A 23,692-nucleotide genomic window follows, 5' to 3' on the forward strand; every position below is an offset into this window, starting at 1 on the left:
GACATAGACTCTATCAATTTGATGTGGACCGCTCTTGTACTCATACAGGAGAACAGGACGGCCCAGCGTTGACTTTCAGCGCTGCCTCTTCTGGTCCGAGGGGAGGTGATGCTCCAGGGTCCAAAGATGTCCAGTCCAATATGAGGGAACGGAGGATCAGAGGCAAGTCTGTCTGCAGGTAAGACTGACATATTTTTCTCTTCTAGTGTTCCTCTAAGTTTTCTGAAGATCACACACTTATGGATTATGCTGGATACAAGTATTTTACTTCCAATGATCCACAATCCAGCTGACCGGACTGCACCTTCAGTGAATGGATCACCCTGATGTGCAACTTGCTTGTATCTCTACCACTCCTGCTGTCTCTAGAGAGTTGAAATCAGCAGGTCTGGGACAGGTAGCACATCCAGTGAACAGGTCAGGGTTCCATAGTCGCAGGCAGAACAGTTGAAACTGGAGCAGTAGCACGGCCAGGTGGACTGGGGAAAGCAAGGAATCATCAGGCCAGGTAGTCCTGAGGCATGGTCCTAGGGCTCAAGTCCTCCGAGAGAGAGAAAGAAAGAATTAGAGAGCATACTTAAATTCACACAGGACACCGGATAAGACAGGAGAAATACACCAGATACAGTGCCTTGCGAAAGTATTCGGCCCCCTTGAACTTTGCGACCTTTTGCCACATTTCAGGCTTCAAACATAAAGATATAAAACTGTATTTTTTGTGAAGAATCAACAACAAGTGGGACACAATCATAAAGTGGAACGACATTTATTGGATATTTCAAACTTTTTTAACAAATCAAAAACTGAAAAATTGGGCGTGCAAAATTATTCAGCCCCCTTAAGTTAATACTTTGTAGCGCCACCTTTTGCTGCGATTACAGCTGTAAGTCGCTTGGGGTATGTCTCTATCAGTTTTGCACATCGAGAGACTGAAATTCTTTCCCATTCCTCCTTGCAAAACAGCTCGAGCTCAGTGAGGTTGGATGGAGAGCATTTGTGAACAGCAGTTTTCAGTTCTTTCCACAGATTCTCGATTGGATTCAGGTCTGGACTTTGACTTGGCCATTCTAACACCTGGATATGTTTATTTTTGAACCATTCCATTGTAGATTTTGCTTTATGTTTTGGATCATTGTCTTGTTGGAAGACAAATCTCCATCCCAGTCTCAGGTCTTTTGCAGACTCCATCAGGTTTTCTTCCAGAATGGTCCTGTATTTGGCTCCATCCATCTTCCCATCAATTTTAACCATCTTCCCTGTCCCTGCTGAAGAAAAGCAGGCCCAAACCATGATGCTGCCACCACCATGTTTGACAGTGGAGATGGTGTGTTCAGGGTGATGAGCTGTGTTGCTTTTACGCCAAACATAACGTTTTGCATTGTTGCCAAAAGTTCAATTTTGGTTTCATCTGACCAGAGCACCTTCTTCCACATGTTTGGTGTGTCTCCCAGGTGGCTTGTGGCAAACTTTAAACGACACTTTTTATGGATATCTTTAAGAAATGGCTTTCTTCTTGCCACTCTTCCATAAAGGCCAGATTTGTGCAATATACGACTGATTGTTGTCCTATGGACAGAGTCTCCCACCTCAGCTGTAGATCTCTGCAGTTCATCCAGAGTGATCATGGGCCTCTTGGCTGCATCTCTGATCAGTCTTCTCCTTGTATGAGCTGAAAGTTTAGAGGGACGGCCAGGTCTTGGTAGATTTGCAGTGGTCTGATACTCCTTCCATTTCAATATTATCGCTTGCACAGTGCTCCTTGGGATGTTTAAAGCTTGGGAAATCTTTTTGTATCCAAATCCGGCTTTAAACTTCTTCACAACAGTATCTCGGACCTGCCTGGTGTGTTCCTTGTTCTTCATGATGCTCTCTGCGCTTTTAACGGACCTCTGAGACTATCACAGTGCAGGTGCATTTATACGGAGACTTGATTACACACAGGTGGATTGTATTTATCATCATTAGTCATTTAGGTCAACATTGGATCATTCAGAGAACCTCACTGAACTTCTGGAGAGAGTTTGCTGCACTGAAAGTAAAGGGGCTGAATAATTTTGCACGCCCAATTTTTCAGTTTTTGATTTGATAAAAAATGTTGAAATATCCAATAAATGTCGGTCCACTTCATGATTGTGTCCCACTTGTTGTTGATTCTTCACAAAAAAAATGCAGTTTTATATCTTTATGTTTGAAGCCTGAAATGTGGCAAAAGGTCGCAAAGTTCAAGGGGGCCGAATACTTTCGCAAGGCACTGTATAACAGACTGACCCTAGCCCCCCGACACATAAACTACTGCAGCAGAAATACTAGAGGCTGAGATAGGAGGGGTTGGGAGACACTGTGGCCCATCCGACGATACCCCCGGAGAGGGCCAAACAGGCAGGACCTAACCCCACCCACTTTGCCAAAGCACAGCCCCCACACCACTAGAGGAATATCTTCAACCGCCAACTTACCATCCCGAGACAAGGCCGAGTATAGCTCACAAAGATCTCCGCCACGGCACAACCCAAGGGGGAGCGTCAACCCAGATAGGGAGATCACGTCAGTTACTCAACCCACTCAAGTGACGCACCCCTCCTAGGGACAGCATGGAAGAGCACCATCTGATTATGGTGGTTTTGGCTTGTTTTAGATGGTTGCCCTTGTCACTGTTTGGAGCCCTGGAGAAGGATTTGGCCATTTGGAGTAGTTTTGCGATTGCTTGGGTGAGCGACTTCCAGCTTGAGAACTGTTCAAACCTGTGTGGGCCAAGTTGGACTTCAGTAGCGAAGGTTGTGACTTGCAAGCCAGTCCGGACATTCCCATGATGAACCCAACGTGACTTCTTCCTTCGACATCGACCACTCTGAGGTAAGCTACAGCTGATGTGGATGAATCTGAGAAGACGCACAGTTATCTTCATTGCATGGAAGACAAGGAGACAGGGACATAGGGCCTTCGGATGGTGAGCTGTTCGAGTTCCATCAGTGGGTCTTTCCACATTTTCCACTACATCGCTTTCTCTTCTGGTATGTTCATGTTCAGTAGAGATTTCTCTACTATAGATTTCTCTATTTCAATGCCTTGCATTGCATAGTGATAGGTGCTACAAAACATCTAGGCTGTTGACTGTGGACAGGACACCTCGTCTTGTGAATGGCTTCTCTTCTCAGGATACAGGAAAGGAGAAGCTGTCTGTTTCCAGATTCCAACTGATGCCTAAGCTTCGCTGAATAGGTAATGGATCTGACCCTAGATCCAAATCTTTTAGATCTTTTGCGCGATCCTCTGGAAGAAATGCTTCCATGACTTTGCTGCTGTTGGAGGCTATCTTGTGCAGCCTCAAGTTTGACTCGACTAACATGTCTGTTTTTCTTTTCAGGATGTCAATTGCTTCTTCATCGCTGGAGAATGAGGTACATCCATTGTCCACACAGAAGTTCCTCATGACAAACTGTTTTGCATCTGTGCTGTGCTCTTCTTCACCCTTCCACCCACCTCAGGCTGTAGATGGCCACAGCTGGAGAGGGGATGTTGCCAAGCACATGTACTTTCATCCTGTACTCTGTTATATCAATGCTAAGGTCGTGGTCTTCAAACCACAGGAACCTCAGGTAATCTCTGAGGTCTTCTCTGACAAAGAAGCAGTAGAACATCTGTTGCACATCAGCTGTGACTGCAATACGTTATTTTCGGAATCAGATGAGGAGTCCGAGGGGTGTGTTTTTCAGGTCTGGTCCACTGAAGAGGACATCGTTGAGGGAGACGCCTTCATGCTTAGCGCTGGAGTCAAAAACTATTAATATCTGACCTGGTTTTTGGGGATGTTAGATATTGGGTGTTGCTAAGAAAGGATGATTTCCAGGCCCAGTAGTTTTCTGGATGGTCATCAAACTTGAGTAGGCCGGAACTCACCATTTCACGACGTATCAGGTATTTCGTTACATCTGTAGCTCCTGGTGAATCAGGTGGATCCTCTCTGAAGGCAGTTACAGGCCGTGGTTGTGGCTGAGGAGACAGCAGGTGAGCTTGGTTGGACGGCCCGATGTTGTAGAGTTGTTCTCCTACAGACATGTTCTCTCTTCTGTAGCTTTTAATGGTGTTCTGGAGAGGGGGGAATATGTTTCAGTTCTGCTGGTTACCTGAAGGACTGACAGGTAGACCTCTGTGCTCATGACCACTTTGTTTGCCAAACCGGAGGACTGGTTCAGTTTTGTAGCATCTGGCTGTATAAACGTTGACCACTGCTGAATGGACCTCCAATGACCTTGGGTCATGATGAGATGGAGCAGTGTACATGGTTGTGTGCGATTGTACATACTCACTGATGCATTGAGCTGTGCTGAGAGGTGTCATCTGTGTTTCTATCAGACGATGTGACTCCATGTTTTCATCTTCAGCGGCTGCTTCCAGAACCTCAGCTTTCGCTATGGCTGCACTAGCAGCTTTCTCCTGTTTGAGAACATGCAAATGGACGTTTACCTCTGCTTTCCTTCTAGCTGCCAGGGCAGCTACTTCAGCCATAAGCCTTTGTTGCTCTTCTTCCATGCAGGCTTGTTGTCTAATGATATCCTCTTCACGTATAGTATAAGAAGCCAGTGTGCGTGCCGCCTCTGCATTAGGACAAGCCTTAGTGGCTGCAGCTTTAGCTGATGACAGGTTAGAGTGACTTGAATGCGTGGAACTCATGCGTTGTGACATGGCAGCTTCAGCACTAGCTGATGTCAGGTTTGATTACCTAGAGTCTCTAGAGCTTGAGCACCGTGACCTAGTCCCCAGGGTGTTCTATGGGCAGCCCTCTACATCTGGATGCTGAAGGAAGGTTGGGGTTTTACCTTGATCCTTTGGTTGTTGCACGATGAGCTTGGGTTACCTCCCTGCGATGATGTCTGATGGCTGAAGAGTCTGGCTGGATAGCGACAATACCCCACTGTTAGTCTACACCTGCTGTCTACGAAGCATGTGACAAATAAAATTAGATTTATATTTTATATTTGATTCAATAAACAGTGGATATGTTTGCGATGCATTTAATGTCTCTGGATAGATTTGAACAATCTAGACCAGATTTCATAATATACTGATCCAGAATAAAATTATATGAACAGCGGGGACCTGATCCTAGATCAGCACTTCTACTCTGAGACACTTTATAAATATGGTGCAGATTTGCATCAGGATTGCTTACGTTATCATCACACCATTGACTCAAAATGATTGAGTTGGTATTTGTTTGTCCCTCAGCCACATGAAATAGAATATTTATATTGTATCTCATTGCTCTTCTGGTCCCAGTAAACCGTTTCCTCATCAAATAGCACATTCGGATGGGTGAGGATAACATTTGGCAATTATTTTAAATACAATGTTATTATGTTATAACAGAGAATTTAAAAAGAAAAATGTATGTGTAAAACTAGAAGCCATACAGGAAGGGGGAGGGAGGAGGAAGATAAAGACACGTTGAGGACATCTAAGGACCAAGAAAATTCCATCTGTTCATACTGTCTGCCAGCAGATGGCCCTGTTGCACTATTTGGGGTATTGAGAGGAACACTTTGATCATATACTTTGTGAAAGAGAAAGAAATGGAAAAGTTCCACATTCCACATGTAAAGGATTCGATAGATAATTAAAATAGATTTAAATACTTCAACATTTCAGGACCTGCTTTGTAATTGACAATTGTGCTACCATTTGAACACTGTCCCTCATGTTCCACCTCTAGCCTGCCCTTAACCCCAACAACTTTACATTTACTGTATATTCTGTAGAGGTTTTGTTGTTAATGTAAATGTCGATATCTTGGCCACATGGACGGCATTGTCTCATTTCCATTCACACAATCAAGAGTTGACTGTGAAAGGGACAGCCATCCACCCCAGTGTGTCTCACATTGTATTCAGTGATGTGGGGGATGGTCCCTTCAATGTTGTTCTAGATGGGAGGGGTAGATGTTTCACCAACAACCGACTGTCACCCCTGTAGGGACACTTATCCAAAGTACAGTCATGAACCTGAAGGGACCAACCTTCCCTGGTGGAGCGTAGAACCTTTCACAATTCCAAACAAAACCAACTTATATCTTCCAGTTGCATTTTTAGCATGTAAATCTTGGTGGGGCAAACAAACTAAGCTAATTTGGGATGCATGCAAGCAAAGGCACTACACTAACACTATAGCCCACCCAATTTACCTACCTCATCCCCATACTGTTTTTTTTATTTGATTTACTTTTCTGCTCTTTCGTACACCAGTATCTCTACCTGCACATGTTCATCTGATCATTTATCACTCCAGTGTTAATCTGCTAAATTGTAATTATTCACTCCTATGGCCTATTTATTGCCTACCTCCTCATGCCTTTTGCACACAATGTATATAGATTATTTTCTTCTACTATGTTATTGACTTGTTAATTGTTTACTCCATGTGTAACTCTGTGTTGTTGTCTGTTCACACTGCTATGCTTTATCTTGGCCAGGTCACAGTTGCAAATGAGAACTTGTTCTCAATTAGCCTACCTGGTTAAATAAAGGTGTTCTCAACTAGCCTACCTGGTTAAATAAAGGTGAAATAAAAAATAAAAAACAATACATTAATTGCACTATAACGATGACAAACGATGCCCACAAACTGTTAGGGCCTATATCAGCAGAGTCCCAACAGCAGAGTCCCAACAGCAGTCCCAACACCTTACCACTGCAACACCTGGCTATCAGAGGAGCCTGGTCTGGCAGCCTCATTTACTGCCTTTAAAAAACATAGACATATCAGCTAACTTGCAAATGTGATTTCATACTGACAATTGAGATGTACAAACTATAACATAAGGGGACAACAAGCGAATACGAGGCAATACGTAATTTCAATTAAAAACATTAATGAGCGAGCTAGGACGGACGAGGCCAATATCACTATTTGTTCAGCACTTTTGAAATGTACAGTGACAGAATTCTCCCTGTACACCAAGTCAGAACCATAGAATAAATAAAGGAGGCATATGAGCAGACAATGAAAGCTCTTACAACATTCAATGATTACATTTCTCTAAAACAGGTTATAGGCTACATGTGCATCACCAAGTTAGAACAGTAGGTGAAATTAAGAGGGAATAGGCTACAAACAGCTTACTACACAACATACACTTAGTATTACTTTCTAATCTACAGGATACAAATCTCCCTGGCATATTACATAATTTATGCAGCAACATACAAGACATTTTTGGACTCACCTGTTGTGCTGTGCTCACTTGAACAGGAGGTGGCACGGAGGTCCTTCGTGGGCAAATTTTGTCCTCAAAGTCTGTAATTATCTGGATTTATGGTGCTATCAAGACAACTTCGAACTCTGAAAGAAACAAAGTTGAATCATGATGACGTCAGTAATCTTCACGTCGTAGCTCTAGAAAGAGGCCCGAGTTCCCGACTTACAATTCCAAGTTCAATGACCGTTCAAAACTTATTTTCCCAGTCGGAACTCGTTTTTTCCCGAGTTCCCAGTTGTCTTGAACTCACTGAAGTCAGATTTCCCAGTTCCAGAGTTAACAGTTGTTTTGTGCGCGGCAGAAATCCTGCTGGATTGACAGCATGGCCAATGTTGAATGTTTATAATTTTAAGCTTGGAAAAGATACCCTTAAACCCAGACTTGGGACCACACACCCACTCCACTGAATAGCAGGCTAGTGATTGTTTTGCCAAGCTTGCAGTTAGCCACTGATTCCTTCCAAACCACTCATTGTTGAATGTGTGTTTTCCAACTTGTTGTGTAATGTTTATGTCCAATGGTCGATGAGCATTGATACGTTTTATCTATAATTTATCTTCATTATTTCTCTTCATATGACGAGGATTAAAAAGGATTTGCCAGGACATTGTCTACTTGATTCATGATGACTGCTAGCTAAGATTTCGAAAGTATTATGTTGACATGATCAGTCCAATCAAAGCTACTCTAGATATAATGTCATTTGACATTATGTTATCTGTGGCCAATGACCTTGAGCCTTCGTGGATGGGCACTTCTAATGTAACTCTATGGCAGCACCCAAGGGGCTTGAATTTTCAAGCTCTACCCTTAGATTTGGCGGTGACATAGTGTTCCCATGAGTGACTGAACACTGAGCCAATCACAGCGCAACTAGAGAACATTACCATCCCCTACGCTCCGTATTTTCTGCTGGCTGCCCCACCACCACAGAAAGCATTGAGCTAGGCTGAAACACCTGCATTTTGGAGCTGCCTTATGCAAGAAAGCAAAAAATAGAACATGTTTTTATGCAGCTTTATTAACTCAATGATTAAATTATTATTTATTTTTTTACAATGTTTGCAAACTTATATGTGACACGTATTAATGCCAAAATAACATGCAAAACAGGCAAGCCCACATGCCCTGAATGACGGGTCGACACTGATCGATCTCTTCATCTTTCCAATGTAATTTTCCCTCTCAAAAAGGCAGAATAAAGAAGGTGATATAGAGGATCTCAGAGTAGGCAAGACAGAGATTTAAATGTCTGAGTTTTGTATATTGTCTTCTGTAGGCTAAATCCCCATCACACACATGGAGACAACAAAAAAAGCTTTTAAGTGCTATATGCAGAAAGAGTGCCATGCTTGCAGAAAAAGTGGACTGTGGGATAGATACATGGACACAATTATCATTATTTGTCTCTTTTCCACTTCCAGTACAAATGTTTTGAAAAGTTGCCTAAATAAAACTAGTGTGTGCTTAATTGATAAATAGCAAACTCATATATTATTGAATAGCTGTTATAATGTGATCAATTCGTTTGATCAGGACATTTCCAACAGAATGTTACCGCCAAAAATACGTGTCTATATTCAAATTAGACAAGATGACGCCCTCCTCCTATTTAGCCAGCACTCTCCACAGAGCACCACCTTCCATTTATCTTGCGACGACGAGCCTCTTCAAGCACCAGCTCTTCGCACTCGGTCTGTCAAAGGTACATTTTATACAAGGTCGTGTTTATCTGACTACACAATTTAGTCATATTATTATTTAAGTATTCTAAGTAGTAGTTAATGTGTAAATGACTAGACTTGAGTTATTGTGAATAAACATGGTTGGAATGCGGCTTCAGCTGTTATCTAACATTAGCTGTAGTAGCTTCTTCACACGCACCAATTTGCCAGTTTACTTAACCTGTGAACATTTTATACGGGCTACATTAACATCTGTCAAACACACGGCGGGGGTTTCACTCTTACAAATATATAATGAACCGTATTTAACTACGCTAGTGATCAACTTTATTGTAATGATTGTTGCATCCGCCTTTAGCCAGTTAGCTTAGCACCAAGTGGCGAAGCAGGCCAACGTGGTGCAAAATGGCGCTTACATTCTTGGCCTGCTTTTTCCCCCAACACGCATTTAGCCAGACTCATTTAGTGGGCTTAGTCTGTCGTCCAAACCTTATCACGTTATGTCAAATAACATTGAAATTGTTATTTGCCTGAATTGGATTAACTATGTACAGCTAGCTAACTACAGCACCTTGGTTGGCCTACCGCTAGCTATCTGGCTAATTCTGTGCGCAATATTTCGGACAACAGCTCCCGCACACGGCGTGACCTACGTTTACGACTCTGAGCTGCAAGTATCACAATGTAAAAAGTAGGTGTTTTACTTGACCCGGATTGATCCCTTGCAGACACAGAATCATGTCCGACGAAGGAAAACTTTTCGTCGGAGGCCTGAGCTTCGACACCACAGAGGAGTCTCTGGCGGAAGCTTTCGCCAAGTATGGAAACATCGCAAAAGGTGCGTTCTAGACATGTATTTCATTTGCTAAGTGATCGCTGGCTACGTCCAGAAATAATAATTTCTGTTTCTCTCGCACAGTTGATGTCATCAGGGACAAAGAAACGGGAAGGTCTCGTGGATTCGGCTTCGTAAAGTACGATAATGCCGAGGATGCGAAGGACGCATTGGAGGGAATGAACGGCAAGGTATATCGTTATTACTTATATTTACCAATTATTGGAGTTGCTTTTGTTTTAATAACCTTAATGACATAACTGACTAGATTACTAAGAATACATCTAGGTGTAGCTTAATGAACCATAAAGTTATTTCTGGTTTTATCATATCGAAGTTAGCCAGGTAATTTATTAATCCTGTTAACGTTATCCCATTATGAAATGTCACATGTTTATGGCCCATGCTGAGTAACTCTCCTGTCTCTTGCAGTCTGTCGATGGCAGAACCATTCGTGTGGATGAAGCCGGCAAGGGTGGTGGTCGCTCAGGAGGTGGAGGTGGCGGTGGATTCAGAGGTTCCAGAGGCGGTGGCGGATATGGTGGTGGAGGTGGCTATGGAGGGGGGAGAGGAAGAGGTGGGCGAGTTTACTCGCGAGGTATGGGCAGGCAATCTGCAAGATGGTGTGCTCCCCATCATCCATTAGCGTTTTGTCTTGCCCTCCCTCTTAGCCGTAGTTACATTTCAGTGTGTTTGTTTTAGCCGTGAGTTTGCTTTGGCCGTGAGTTTGAAGTCTTGCGGTGTTTGTTCCCAGGTGGTGGAGGATATGGTGGCGGTGACAGGGGATATGGTGAGAGGAGCTATGGTGGTGGTGGAGGAGACCGCAGCTATGGGGGTGGAGACCGGAGTTACGGGGGTGGCGGTGGATACAGGAGCGGCGGTGGCGGAGGGTACTCTTCTGGTGGCGGAGGATACAGAGACAATAGGTGAGGCGACACGTCTGATTACACATTTCCTAAATTGGTGTTTGTGGACATTCCCCTCTTGCATCCTTTACAATGAACTGTAGTGGTGAACGATTAACTGATGTTATAAATTCCATTTAGCTCAGGTGTTTGAGCCCAACGTGCCCCTTTCCCCCCAGTTCTTGATGTCAAGAACTGGGGGATGCTGGGTTGAAGGGAGTTGAGGTTTTCATTCTGCACGTTTTCAGCTTGGTACAGCGTAGAGGCGTGGTAATTAACTACAAAGACTGCTCGACTGGCTTTTTACATTTTTACCCCCCATCTCGGTGGAAGGGGTTTTAAGAGGATTCACACCTGCTAAAGTCTGCCCAAAAATAAGCCCAATGTGTATGTATGGGACCATCTATTGTTGGGGCATGGACATGATAATCGCGTCATTGTGTACAGCTCTCTGGGCAGATAGGCCTACACTTAAAAAAATATATATTTTTTTTTATTTTACCTTTATTTAACCAGGCAAGTCAGTTAAGAACAAATTCTTATTTTCAATGACGGCCTGGGAACAGTGGGTTAACTGCCTGTTCAGGGGCAGAACGACAGATTTGTACCTTGTCAGCTCGGGGGTTTGAACTTGCAACCTTCCGGTTGCTACTCTAACCACTAGGCTACCCTGCCGCCCTTTTGTGTCCACTTTATGCCTGCATGGTATGTTGGATGCACACATGAGGGGGAGCAGAGACTGGACTTTAAGGATTGGGAAATTAAGTCATCAAACTATGTAATATACACCTATCTTATTTCATAGTAACTTTCTTTCTATTGTCTAGACAATGTGAACCTGCCAAACAATGGAATGTTTTGGCAACTGAATAGCTGACTTTGGATTCATTTTTTTAATGCTAATGACATTTCATGTTAAATAATTCGAACAGTGATTATTTATTAACAATCTTGCTGGAACCAAACTGGCCCCAAAGCACTAATGAGCAGGGACCTTACCTATATTTTTTCCCTTCCAATGTTAGGGGCCAGGGAGGCTACGGGGACCGCTCTGGGGGTTCCTATAGAGACAGCTACGACAGTTAAGGTATGAGCTCATGTATTTGTTTCTTCATAGGCCTAGGCTGCGTTAGGCCACTTCCTCATTCCAAGGTTCTGGACTTGAACCTTTTACTAGGTTGCGGCTGAATAGTTTAGGATGAGATCTAGTTCTGCTCCAACCCTAATCTAGCACACCTGATTCTAATACTTAGCTGGCTGAATCTGGTTAGTTACAAGTGGTTGGAGTGATCCTACAGGGGTAGCTCTCTAGGAATATTGTTTGGAGAACCCTGGTTTAGTGGGTAAGTGGGGATGTTATCAAGCTCAAATGTTCGTGAAACTTGTTTCCTAAACTCAGTGTCTTTACCTGTGTGCCCAATTCTTGTCCTCAGCTGCACACGAGTAAAAATCCACCCCTGATTCAAGATCATCCCTTGGCTGGCTGTATTTAAAAAGCTCCTCAAGAAATTTGTCCACATGTTGACCTGATTTTTGTAGTCCTATTCTGTGTTTAAGTAGCTCGAGCGTCTTTAAATTTAGCCATGAGTTTTGGCCATTAATTTACAAACCATGTTTAAAAAGTTAATGATCTCTAAAGGATGCATCTCAATTTGCTCTTATGGCATTTAGTTCAATTGATAAAGCATAATGTCTGACTTGTTGGTGCTGTAAAAACCAAAACGTTGCTTCACATGGCTGTTTGTATATAAACGCCCACTGTTCTTTACATTCTACTCCCTGTCCCTATCAGCACTGACATCTCCATTTAAATCCTTGATATTAGTATTGTGGATATCAACGAGGCTTGTTTACCTTCCTGTTTTCCTTTGTTTTAAACGACAATGTCCGACCTACCTCCTGCCAAGTTTTAAACTGAGCGAGAAATAAAATGATTCCTTTGACAACCTTTATCTACACAATTGAGGTTCTTAAAATAGCTGAGGGTCCTGTATGTTCAGTTTCCAAAAAGAGTGAATTCCTTTCAGGCTGGTAAAGCTGTTCATGAAGTTGCAAATTGCAGCATGCTACAGTCTGCTCACGGTATTTTGTTATTTTGCTCTGCTCAATGCCTGCATTTTAAATGTGCTTGTTATAATGGACTGAACACAAAGATCAACATCAATGTTACTGCTCTTCTTGCCCAATAGTATTCCACCTGGGAACGATTTTGTACTTTCTGTTCTTTGTATCATCAACATTGAAGATTATTTTGTCAATTTTGGCTTCATGGAGCCTATTAAAACAATTTGTTGAAAATACTTTCTTGTGCCTTGAACATGCTTATGGGGGAATTGGCTGGTTTATTGTCAGTGATTATTATAGTTTATCTTCATAGCGTTGGCTTGTTTCCCTTATGTGGGGCTTTAGAGCTAATTTCTATGGTTTAAACTTCCCAAAAGTGAGAACAAGAACTTTGAAATTTTACAGAGATTCATAGGAAGTGACATGGTTCCAGTATTTGTCTTGTCTTTGGCCTATTTAAGTGATGCTTCTCTGGTGGCTTATGTTGCCACTGACTCAAGTGTGGTGTTTGCCTTTAAGTGGTTAACAGTGAGTGGGGTACTGGTCAAGTATAGTCAATGCACTTTTCCAGTTTCCTCAAAGCAAAATTTCACTGAAGTATTGTTCTCATTTTCTGCTGGCTTGCCACCGCAGGGCACAGCAGTGGTTGGTAAATGGTCATATAATCCTCTAGTTGTAGTCAATGGCAGTTTCCAAATTGGCCGTTCAGTATGACTTTGTTTCAAAAGTTTGTCAAACAGTGCTAAGACGTACCCCTCAATTGTCATGCATATTTCAACCTCTTGGGTTGACAAATCTTCCATGACTTAAGTGGGGCCTAATAGTGGGAAGTAGGTGGTCCTGTTAATGCTCCATTGCTCAGCTACAGAAAATGCCTACAAGTCCTTGGAGAATGAAGTGTTGCGCCTACCAACAAGTGCTCGTCAGAAGTGAAAGCTGCTCTCTTGCCTAGTTCATTTGTGGAGAATCGATAGGCCAGTTCACGTGAGGTAATCTCCTTTTGCTCTCCTGCTCACATCCTTCAAACTGAGTTCTCATTATTTCCAGAAATATGTTATCCATTGTCCCCCTCTGCTGCAAAGATTGCCACAGTCCAATGTTCCTTGGCCACTTCTGAATTTCACAACTCTACACTCTTAAATCCACATAGAAAACAACTGCCCCCCCCTTTTCAAATGTGCCTTAGCAAAATTACCATTACCTGGCCCCAGTCCAATTACTTTTGCATCATGTCCTTAAGAAATTATCTGATCACCTCAACTGGCTCAATTGTCCCCTCCTTCAGGCCTGATTTTTAACAACCCCCCTTGTATAGTGTGGTTCTAAGCATTGTGTTAAGTCTGGGTAGATGAACATGTTATGGACGACTGCTTGCTAAAGTATTGGTGTTTGTGAGCTTCTGTTCTAATCTCGCGAATGTCTTCTCGTTAGGATGAATTTACCCTCTGGAGACTAACCTGTCCTGAACTCTCCAGTGTGTCAGATGGTGATGAGCTGGAGTTGCAGTTACTCCTGCAGCTACATTTTTCAGGTTTGTCTCTTGTTCCTGTAAATTTCCACAGGTGGCAATTAACTTTTTTTTTTTTGGCAATGCCGTGCTTTACTATTTGATATGTGCTAGTACTTTGGTCTTTATTTTCAGGGCTGGGTTGTATTTGAATTTTACCACTCAACAGCATAGCGTTTGTTAATCAGAAAAATGCCTTGAATTCTTTGACTAATCCAAACAGCTTTTTTTGGTAGCTTGGTTGCCTGAGCCATAGAGCAAATTAAAATAAAGGGTTGCGAACATGTTTTTGCCCCTTATTTTTGACCTGAAAATGAACCATTTATGATTTGACTGCATTTTACAATGCTGCTGCTCCCCATGTGTCCCCAAGACAAATGGTTTTGATTCATGGCTTTGGTGCAGCTAAACCACACGTCTATCCTATATCTGCAAAAAAATAAAGGAATTTGTAACTTGTGCTGTTAGATTTGTATTGGCGTCTCAGGTCCGACGCGCTCAGGATGTTACATGTCATTTGCGATGTGCATTGTAGCATCTCATTCCACTTCCCCTGTGAGAACCATGAGCATAGGTTGGCTGTGCCAAGCCTGCCAGGAGCCTACCATACAATGTAAAACTCCCGCCTGAGCCATGGCACAAATTAAAATAGGGGTTTCAAACTTGTATTTGCACCTTTTACCAGCGGCAAGCCAGCAGTTGTCATGACCCTTGTGGTAATTAAAAGTCCCATGACACTTAATGTAAGAGTAGGGGTGTTAGCCACGACCCCAGGGTTAAATTCCTAACCTGCCACCATTCCATCATTGTCATCTAATCATCCCCCTCATTCCTAAATGGCATCACTCACCTCCATTTGATAACTGTGGTGTGCGTTCTGGCACAATGGTTGCCGTGCATTGGTGGTGGATGAGGTAAGTTTCCCCCTTACTGTGCTTTCCTCAGTTGGTAGAAAAGCACTAAATCCAATCTATTATTAATACTATGGAAGATGAAAAACATTTGGAAATATGAACAAATAGATGGAAACCAGTATCTTTGATTTTGCCATCTGTTGCAAAGTTTTCCCTAATATGACTAACAAATCCAGCTCCAGAACCAGCCTTAACTTTACTTCCGGGTAGTGCAGATATCTTTCGAAAGTTTAATTTTGTGTTCGTCTGGAAACTAGGGTGACTTGTAACCACTGAATTCAGATGCTTCCCTTCCACCACAACCTCGTTGGTGACTTGCTCTTTAGTCTTGTTTTTGTCTAACAGCTGAACATACAATTTTTTTTGTTATTGAAAAGAGACAGCATTTTGCAGCAATTTAGATGGTACAATTATTCTTTACGCTGGCTTGTTTTGTCACAAACTGAAATTAGGCGAATGCCATTTCCTGGTAACCAGAATCATACAGAGTGATATCTTTTGAACGCTTGCTCGAGATGCCCATGCCTCTGAGTGACTGAAGAGGGGGATGGTGAAGCCTTCCAATTTGATAACGAGAGACAGACAAGCTTTGGTTGAGAAATCAGAGGGCAATTTTTCATTAGAATGCAAAATTATTGAAACAATATTACTGCAGATATTAAGGACATTTTTAACATTTCAATGCAAAAAATATTACATTGATCCTTTAAGCGTGTCCATTAAGCCGCTACTGTTCTAATGTTCTGACAATACATTGATTATAATTGGTTTCTTTCATTCCTCGGTCTCAGGTCCAGTGTATGGCGTTGACGTGCGTGTGAGCAGAAGTGGAGTCAGAAATCTGCATTAGTCCGAAGACCTTGGACTTTAAATATTTTAATGTACAACAAGCTGCACCTCATTTAGGAAACTGCTGTTAGGTGAAGCTTTTCGCTATACTGACGTGTTACAGAAGAAACAAAAGCACTTGTTTTAATTTGAGTTACAACATTTCACAGCTCAGTTGGTGTTCATGGCTGTGCAACATGTTGGAGCATGTGTTCAACTAGTTTTAATGTGATGAATTTGTACATGATGTATTGTGAATTCAAGTATCTTCAATAAAGGTGCAAATCATTAAGTGCTCAATCCCATATTGCTTATCTATCAAATTATTTAAGGAAATAGACGAGGACAAACCTGTTGAGTCTTTCAATTAGACATGGAATTGATCAGTTAAAATCCCTGAGAGATGGCAAGCAATGTTTGGTTATCCCAGCTCAGACATTGTGCTGCAGTACTCTGGAGCGTTGATCATAGGGAAAGATGCATCCTGCCCAGTGATTAATTTGTCAATTGGGGTGACCTGGGGAATCAGAACCATGAAAGAAATCCCATAGAGCATTGCATGCCTTATCGCTTTTACGTACTGGTGTAAAGCGGTGCTTGCAGAAGTTGCACACATGGGGAACATATTTGATTTCATACAATTCTACACCATTTTATATGCCTGGAGAATTTTTAATACCTCACAAATGGAAATGACAGGCTCCTTTGACAACCTGAGATCAATGAAAACAGCCTTGGTCTGGAGACATTGTACAATATGAGGAAATGATAACCCTAAAAAACCTTTGGCTCAGTGGAACTGGAATGATGTGGAGCTCACCCACCGGCGATGGCCAATGCGCTCTTGCCTGTCAATTCCCTTTGCTCAGGTCTATTTGGAAGTTTAACTTGGTAGCCTACAAACAGATTAGTCTTTTCCTGCGATTGTATTTGGAATGTCACAAAGGGCCTGATTTGGTAATTTTAACTTTGACATGTATTTCAATTTATCATGGGCACCTCCAGTACCCATGATTCAGTGCAACGCTGGAGAGATGGGTTGCATGCTCATGTCTATCACAGCAGGGAGAGATAATAGAATGTGATAGGTGCACTTATATAGGCTACAATGTTGCATAAACTGAAAATGTCTCATGTCATGAAAGGTACCGGATCCTGGAAAATGGGTTCCTGAGAGATGAACAGGATCAGGCTCAAATTAAGCACTAGTCCCACCAGGTAATGTGTCCCACCGAAACTGACAGCACACTTCTTTAGTGCCATGTATTAGCACTGTCGGGTTTATACAGTCGACATTGGCCTTGTCTCACCCTGAAATCACAAATGAGGTCATCAAATAAAACTGGTGTAGACCTTACCGTGAAATGTTAACTTACAAGCCCTTAACCAACAATGCAGTTCAAGAAATAGTTAACCTAAAGTGAAGGGGAAAAAATTACACTATAAATAGTCCAGGTGGCCATTTGAATAATTGTTCAGGAGTCTTATGGCTTGGGCATAGAGGCTGTTAAGGAGCCTTTTGGTCCTAGACTTGGCCGTGCGGTAGCAGAGAGAACAGTATGACAGGTGACGAGTCTCTTGGGTGACTGGACAATTTTTGGGGCCTGACACCGCCTAGTATATAGGTCCTGAATGTCAGGAAGCTTGGCCCCAGTGATGTACTGGGCCGTACGCACTAGTGCCGTATGGTCAGATGCCGAGCAGTTAACATACCAGGCGGTGATGCAACCGGTCAGGATGCTCTCGATTGACAAGCTGTAAAACTGAGGATCTGGGGACACGTTACATTTCTTTTCAGTCTCCTGAGGGGGAAAAGGTGTTGTCGTGCCCTCTTCACAACTGTCTTGGTGTGTTTGGACCATGATAGTTTGTTGGTGATGTGTACACCAAGGAACTTAACTCCCGACCCGCTCCACTACAGCCCCGTCGATGTTAATGGGGTCTGTTCAGCCCTCCTTTTCCTATAGTCCAAAATCATCTCCTTTGTCTTGCTCACATTGAGGGAGAGGTTGTCCTGGCACCACACTGCCAGGTCTCTGACCTCCCTGTATGCTGTCTCATTGTTCTCTGTGATCAGCAAACTTAATGATGGTGTTGGAGTCGTGTTTGGCCACACAGTTATGGGTGAACAGGGAATACAGGAGGGGACTAAGTACACACCACTGAGGGTCCCCAGTGTTGAGGATCAGCGTGGCAGATGTGTTGTTGCCTACTCTTACTACCTGGGGATGACCTGTCAGGAAGTCCAGGTTCCAGTTGCAGAGGGAGGAGTTTAGTCCCAGAGTCCTTAGCTTAGTGATGAGCTTTGTGGGCACTATGGTGTTGAACACCGAGCTGTAGTCAATGAACAGCATTCTCGCATAGGTGTTCCTTTTGTCCAGGTGGGAAAGGGCAGTGTGGAGTGCGATTGCGTGATCTGTTGGGGCGGTATGCGAATTGGAGTTGGTCTAGGGTTTCCGGCATGATGTGAGCCATGACCAGCCTTTCAAAGCACTTCATGGCTACCGACGTGAGTTCTACAGGGCGGTAATCATTTAGGCAAGTTACCTTCGCTTTCTTGGGCACAGGGACACTATGCTGGTCTGTTAGAAACATGTTGGTCGTTCGGAACAGCTGGTGCTCTCATGCATGCTTCAGTGTTGCTTGCCTCGAAGTGAGCATAAAAGGCATCTAAAAGGCATTTAGCTCGTCTGGTAGACTCGCGTCACTGGGCAGCTCGCTGCTGGGTTTCGGATTAGTGTCCCGCTCCTTGAAAGCGGCAGCTCTAGCCTTTAGCTTGTGCTAATGTTGCCTGTAATCCATGGCATCTGGTTGGGAAATGTACGGTCACTGTGGGTACGACGTTGTCGATGCACTTACTGATGTAGCTGGTGACTGAGGTGGTATACTCCTCAATGCCATTGGATGAATCCCGGAACATATTCCAGTCTGTGCTAGCAAAACAGTCCTGTAGCGTAGCATCCGTGTCATCTGACCACTTCCGTATTGAGCGAGTCACTGGTACTTCCTGCTTTAGTTTTAGCTTGTAAGCAGGAGGATAGAATTCTGGTCGGATTTGCCAAATGGAGGGAGAGCTTTTTATGCATCTCTGTGTGGAGTAAAGGTGATCTAGAGTTTTTCTTCCCTCTGGTTGCACATGTGACATGCTGGTAGAAATGAGGTAAAACAGATTTAAGTTTGCCTGCATTAAAGTCCCCGGCCATTAGGAGCATCACTTCTGGATGAGTGTTTTCTTGTGGCCTTATACAGTTCGTTGAGTGCGGTCTTAGTGCCAGTATCGGTCTGTGGTGGTAAGTAGACGGCTACGAATAATATAGATGAGAACTCTCTTGGTAGACAATGATAATCTGTAGACCACACTAAGTATTCTCATGCGAGAATACCTCGTGCGAGCAATACCTCGGGACTTCTTTAATATTAGACATTGTGCACAGCAGTTATTGACAAATAGACACCCACTCCTGCCCCTCGTTTTACCAGACGTAGCTGCTCTGTCCTGCCGATGCATGGAGAAGCCAGCCAGCTCTATATTTTCCGTGTCGTCTTTCAGACACGTCTCGGTGAAACATAAGATATTACAGTTTTTAATGTCCCGTTGATTGGATAGTCTTAAATTGTAGATTTGGGCCTCGTCTTGACAAAGCAGTATATCCTTCGCGTCAAAAATCTCTGTCCTGTTCGAGGTGAGTAATCGCTGTTCTGATGCACAGAATCTCTTCGGTCATAAGAGACGGTAGCAGCAACATTATGTACAAAATGAGTTAAACAAAATAGCACAGTTGGTTAGGAGCCCGTAAAACGGCAGCCATCCCCTCCAGCACCATTATCCAACAATATCATACGTCTTATCTTATACTGTACTGGCAGTAAAAGAACACATTACGGCATCATCAGTCCAACCCTATCAAATAACACTAACCTTGGATAGGTTTTTAGCCCCTGGTAATCTTGCAGGTAGATATCATGTCAAGCAGTTTATTATTGATTAGGCTGTCTTGATGCTTTCATCCAAGTGTGTGTATACGTTGTAGTCACATGAGGGGATGTCCACGCTGGCGATGGGGATGCCTCGGTGTCTGAGGGAAAGCAAGATGCTTGAACCTTGGTTAGCATTCATTGATTCATAGTAGTTCCCTTACCTCTGTGGGGAGAAATGAGAGGAAAGGGAAGTCAGTTCTCTCACACTGCTGTAAAGTCCTGGTGCAGGGCAAGAATAGAGCACTTAGGGCCTTCCTCTGACACCTGGTATAGAAGTCCTGGATGGCAGGAAGCTTGGCCCCAGTGATGTACTGGGCAGTACGCAGTACCCTCTGCTGTCTAATCAATGGCCACTGTGAGATCAGGAAGCAAGCGTTGAACTTTCAGTGCATCCTGCTCTAATACACAGCTCTATTAACATCATATACAATGAGTGTACAAAACATTAGGAACAATTTCCTAATATTGAGTTTCACCCCCTTCTGCCCTTAGAACAGCATCAATTCGTTGGGGCATGGACAAAGTGTCCCACAGGGATGCTGGCCTATGTCGACTCCAACGCTTCCCACAGTTGTGTCAAGTTGGCTAGATGTCCTTTGGGTGGTGGACCATTCTTGATACACACGGGAAACTGCTGAGCATATAAAACCCAGCAGCGTTGCCATTCTTGACACACTCAAACTGGTGCACCTGGCACCTACTACCATGCCCCGTTCAAAGGTACTTAAATCTTTTTTCTTACCCATTCTCCCTCTGAATGACACACATACACAATCCATGTCTCAAGGCTTTAAAATCCTTCTTTAAAGTGTCTCCTCCCCTTCATCTACAGCAGGGACCATCAACTAGATACAGCAGTGGGTCGATTTTTAACATGTCTCCTCCCCTTCATCTACAGCAGGGACCATCAACTAGATACAGCAGTGGGTCGATTTTTAACATGTCTCCTCCCCTTCATCTACAGCAGGGACCATCAACTAGATACAGCCGTGGGTCGATTTTTAACATGTCTCCTCCCCTTCATCTACAGCAGGGACCATCAACTAGATACAGCCGTGGGTCGATTTTTAACATGTCTCCTCCCCTTCATCTACAGCAGGGACCATCAACTAGATACAGCAGTGGGTCGATTTTTAACATGTCTCCTCCCCTTCATCTACAGCAGGGACCATCAACTAGATACAGCAGTGGGTCGATTTTTAACATGTCTCCTCCCCTTCATCTACAGCAGGGACCATCAACTAGATACAGCAGTGGGTCGATTTTTAACATGTCTCCTCCCCTTCATCTACAGCAGGGACCATCAACTAGATACAGCAGTGGGTCGATTTTTAACATGTCTCCTCCCCTTCATCTACAGCAGGGACCATCAACTAGATACAGCAGTGGGTCGATTTTTAACATGTCTCCTCCCCTTCATCTACAGCAGGGACCATCAACTAGATACAGCAGTGGGTCGATTTTTAACATGTCTCCTCCCCTTCATCTACAGCAGGGACCATCAACTAGATACAGCAGTGGGTCGATTTTTAACATGTCTCCTCCCCTTCATCTACAGCAGGGACCATCAACTAGATACAGCAGTGGGTCAATTTTTAACATGTCTCCTCCCCTTCATCTACAGCAGGGACCATCAACTAGATACAGCAGTGGGTCGATTTTTGTCTTGAGTGGATGATCGGTGGCCGGAACATAATTACAAATAATTTGTATACTGTAAATTGACCGCAAGAAGCCCGAACAGATAATTTGGACAAAAACATTATTTCAAACCTTGCTTACATTTGTATATGATCTCTCTATTATGCATGGAAATACTTGGGAACAGATTTACGCTTGGGAACAGCTGAATTCCTGGTGTTCAATTGTTTTATATCCAACATTGAAAGAAACAAAAAACCTTTGGGGAGCACAGAAAACATGAGGACAAAATAAAAACCCCACAGGCAGCCAGTTGGGGAACCCTGATCTCTACGGATTGAAGTGGATTTAACAGGTGACGTCAATAAGGGATTATAGCTTTCACCTGGATAGTCCATGTCAAGGAAAGAGCAGGTGTCCTTAATGTTTTGTATACTCAGTGTATATCCATTATGAATGAGTGATGCTGGGGGGTATCTAGCACGGCCTCTTTGCCCCAGATTGGAAGCTGGTGATGGGTAGGGGAAATGAGGGGGAGTGTGGCATGGTGGATGGAGGGCTGGACTGCTGCAACTGGTTTCTCTAAATGGTTCTTCCTCCATAGGGAGTTTTTTCTTCATCTGATGTTACACTAAATTCTCTCTTTTATGGGATTTAGATGATTCGTTAGGAATTCTGTGAGAAAATATTTTAAACACTAAATTTCAATTAGATTGATGGTCTGATTTAAAAGAGAACATTAAAGGCAGGTAAAGACCTCCTACCCCCTCTACTAATCCCTATGGGGCCACGGTAATCCTCAAATGTCACACAGCAGAATTATTCATAACATACCATCAATCTGACACCGGTCTGTCACAATTTTTACAAGAATATTTACATAAATACTAGTAACAGGAATGTGAGAATTTTGAGGGAATGATAGCAAATCATGATGTGGAAACAATATTTTTTCAGCATTGTGGGAGAGAGAACTTCCTCAAACACTACACATGAAAAAACATAATCCAATGACAAGAATGCCTTAACAAGAGTAGCTACATGAGTGAGACGGTGTTCAGTCTCACCTGAGGGAGGCTTTCTGGGCATTTCCTCCAGGTCAGAACAGCTGTAGTTCATCTTCAGAATCTGTCACAAATTGGTATTTTTGTTTGTCTCACCTCTCAAACTCACAGTGATGCACACCTCCTGTGTGAGTGATGCCCTTTCAGGACTCAATGGGGGTGAATCTGATTAGTTGAAAGTAAACAGTCTAACTAAGCTAAAGTGAAGGGTAACACACCGCTGGAATGCAAAGCAGTTGAGAGGGGTATGTGGGTGTGTGCCAGATGCAGGGACCTAGTAACCGATTTTCAAGCTCCCACCGATGAACTGGACATAACAATGAAAGCGTTGAGGCCTCTCACTCCATCTGCACATAATGAAACAGTGTTACCAACAGCAGATAGGTGTCATCCAGAGACCGCAAGAGGCTGAAAAGAACAAGGAAACGGCAAGTCTCTTTTCATCTGTCACAGTTTTTCTTTCATAGTCTGGGTGGAGTGACAAGTGTTGGCCCCCTTTGTTGAATGGGACAAAATAATTGCTGAAGACATTACCACTGAAGCAGATGTAGGATCAGCGTTTCTTGCCCCAATCTTTTTTTTGGGGGGGGGCATTTATTGTATTTTAAAACATACAATCTACCTGCAGTGAAGCCGCACAACATTTACATTAAATTCAGTCATCTAGCAGACACTCCCATCCAGAGCGACCCACAGGAGCAACAGGGTCAAGCGCCCCACCTTAGGGCACGTCAACAGATCTCCAGCCAAGTCAAATCGGGGACACGAACCAGCGACCTATCGGCCACCTGCCCAAGCTCCCAACCGCTAGGCCAACCATTCAAGATTCCCCCACAGTTCCCCGAGAGCTGCCCCTCAACTGCCCGAAACCCCCCACAGCTGTCTGCCAGTTGATCTTTTATATTGGGAAGATAGACCAGTTCCCTACCTCTTGCCCCAATCTTAACCATAACAAAACAATAAATAACATGCACAACTGACTTAAGATCAGATATGTTGGCCTGTTTGGGCTGGATTTT

At 43.4% G+C, this 23,692-nt stretch overlaps 1 protein-coding gene across 5 annotated transcripts; it reads left to right on the forward strand.

The window, feature by feature from the left end:
* The first annotated feature begins 8,826 nt into the window (after window positions 1-8,826).
* Window positions 8,827-16,039, forward strand: LOC112247705 (cold-inducible RNA-binding protein B). Of its 5 annotated transcripts, XR_006080170.1 has the most exons (8): window positions 8,827-8,957; window positions 9,666-9,775; window positions 9,857-9,963; window positions 10,205-10,370; window positions 10,527-10,698; window positions 11,703-11,764; window positions 14,173-14,272; window positions 15,954-16,039. XR_006080170.1 is itself a non-coding variant. In XM_024416523.2 (7 exons), exons 2-6 carry the CDS (start codon window positions 9,676-9,678, stop codon window positions 11,761-11,763), a joined length of 606 nt encoding a protein of 201 aa, XP_024272291.1. In that variant the 5' UTR covers window positions 8,827-8,957; window positions 9,666-9,675; the 3' UTR covers window position 11,764; window positions 12,111-12,977. The 5 variants fall into 5 exon arrangements, 3 of the variants coding, with proteins under 3 accessions (XP_024272291.1, XP_024272293.1, XP_024272294.1); XR_002953106.2 differs by lacking the exons at window positions 14,173-14,272; window positions 15,954-16,039 and adding an exon at window positions 12,111-12,977 and having other exon boundaries at window positions 11,699-11,764; XM_024416523.2 differs by lacking the exons at window positions 14,173-14,272; window positions 15,954-16,039 and adding an exon at window positions 12,111-12,977.
* Window positions 16,040-23,692: the final 7,653 nt, after the last annotated feature.

Source organism: Oncorhynchus tshawytscha, linkage group LG28 (genome assembly GCF_018296145.1).
Source record: "Oncorhynchus tshawytscha isolate Ot180627B linkage group LG28, Otsh_v2.0, whole genome shotgun sequence".
Classification (NCBI taxonomy): Eukaryota; Metazoa; Chordata; class Actinopteri; order Salmoniformes; family Salmonidae; genus Oncorhynchus; species Oncorhynchus tshawytscha.

Bases quoted from the DNA above. Each gene is read 5' to 3' on its own strand.
- LOC112247705 (XM_024416523.2), top strand. From the start codon at position 9,676: ATGTCCGACGAAGGAAAACTTTTCGTCGGAGGCCTGAGCTTCGACACC. The intron at 9,776-9,856 runs GTGCGTTCTAGA...TCTCTCGCACAG, and splicing joins GTATGGAAACATCGCAAAAG to TTGATGTCATCAGGGACAAA. The intron at 9,964-10,204 runs GTATATCGTTAT...TGTCTCTTGCAG, and splicing joins TGGAGGGAATGAACGGCAAG to TCTGTCGATGGCAGAACCAT.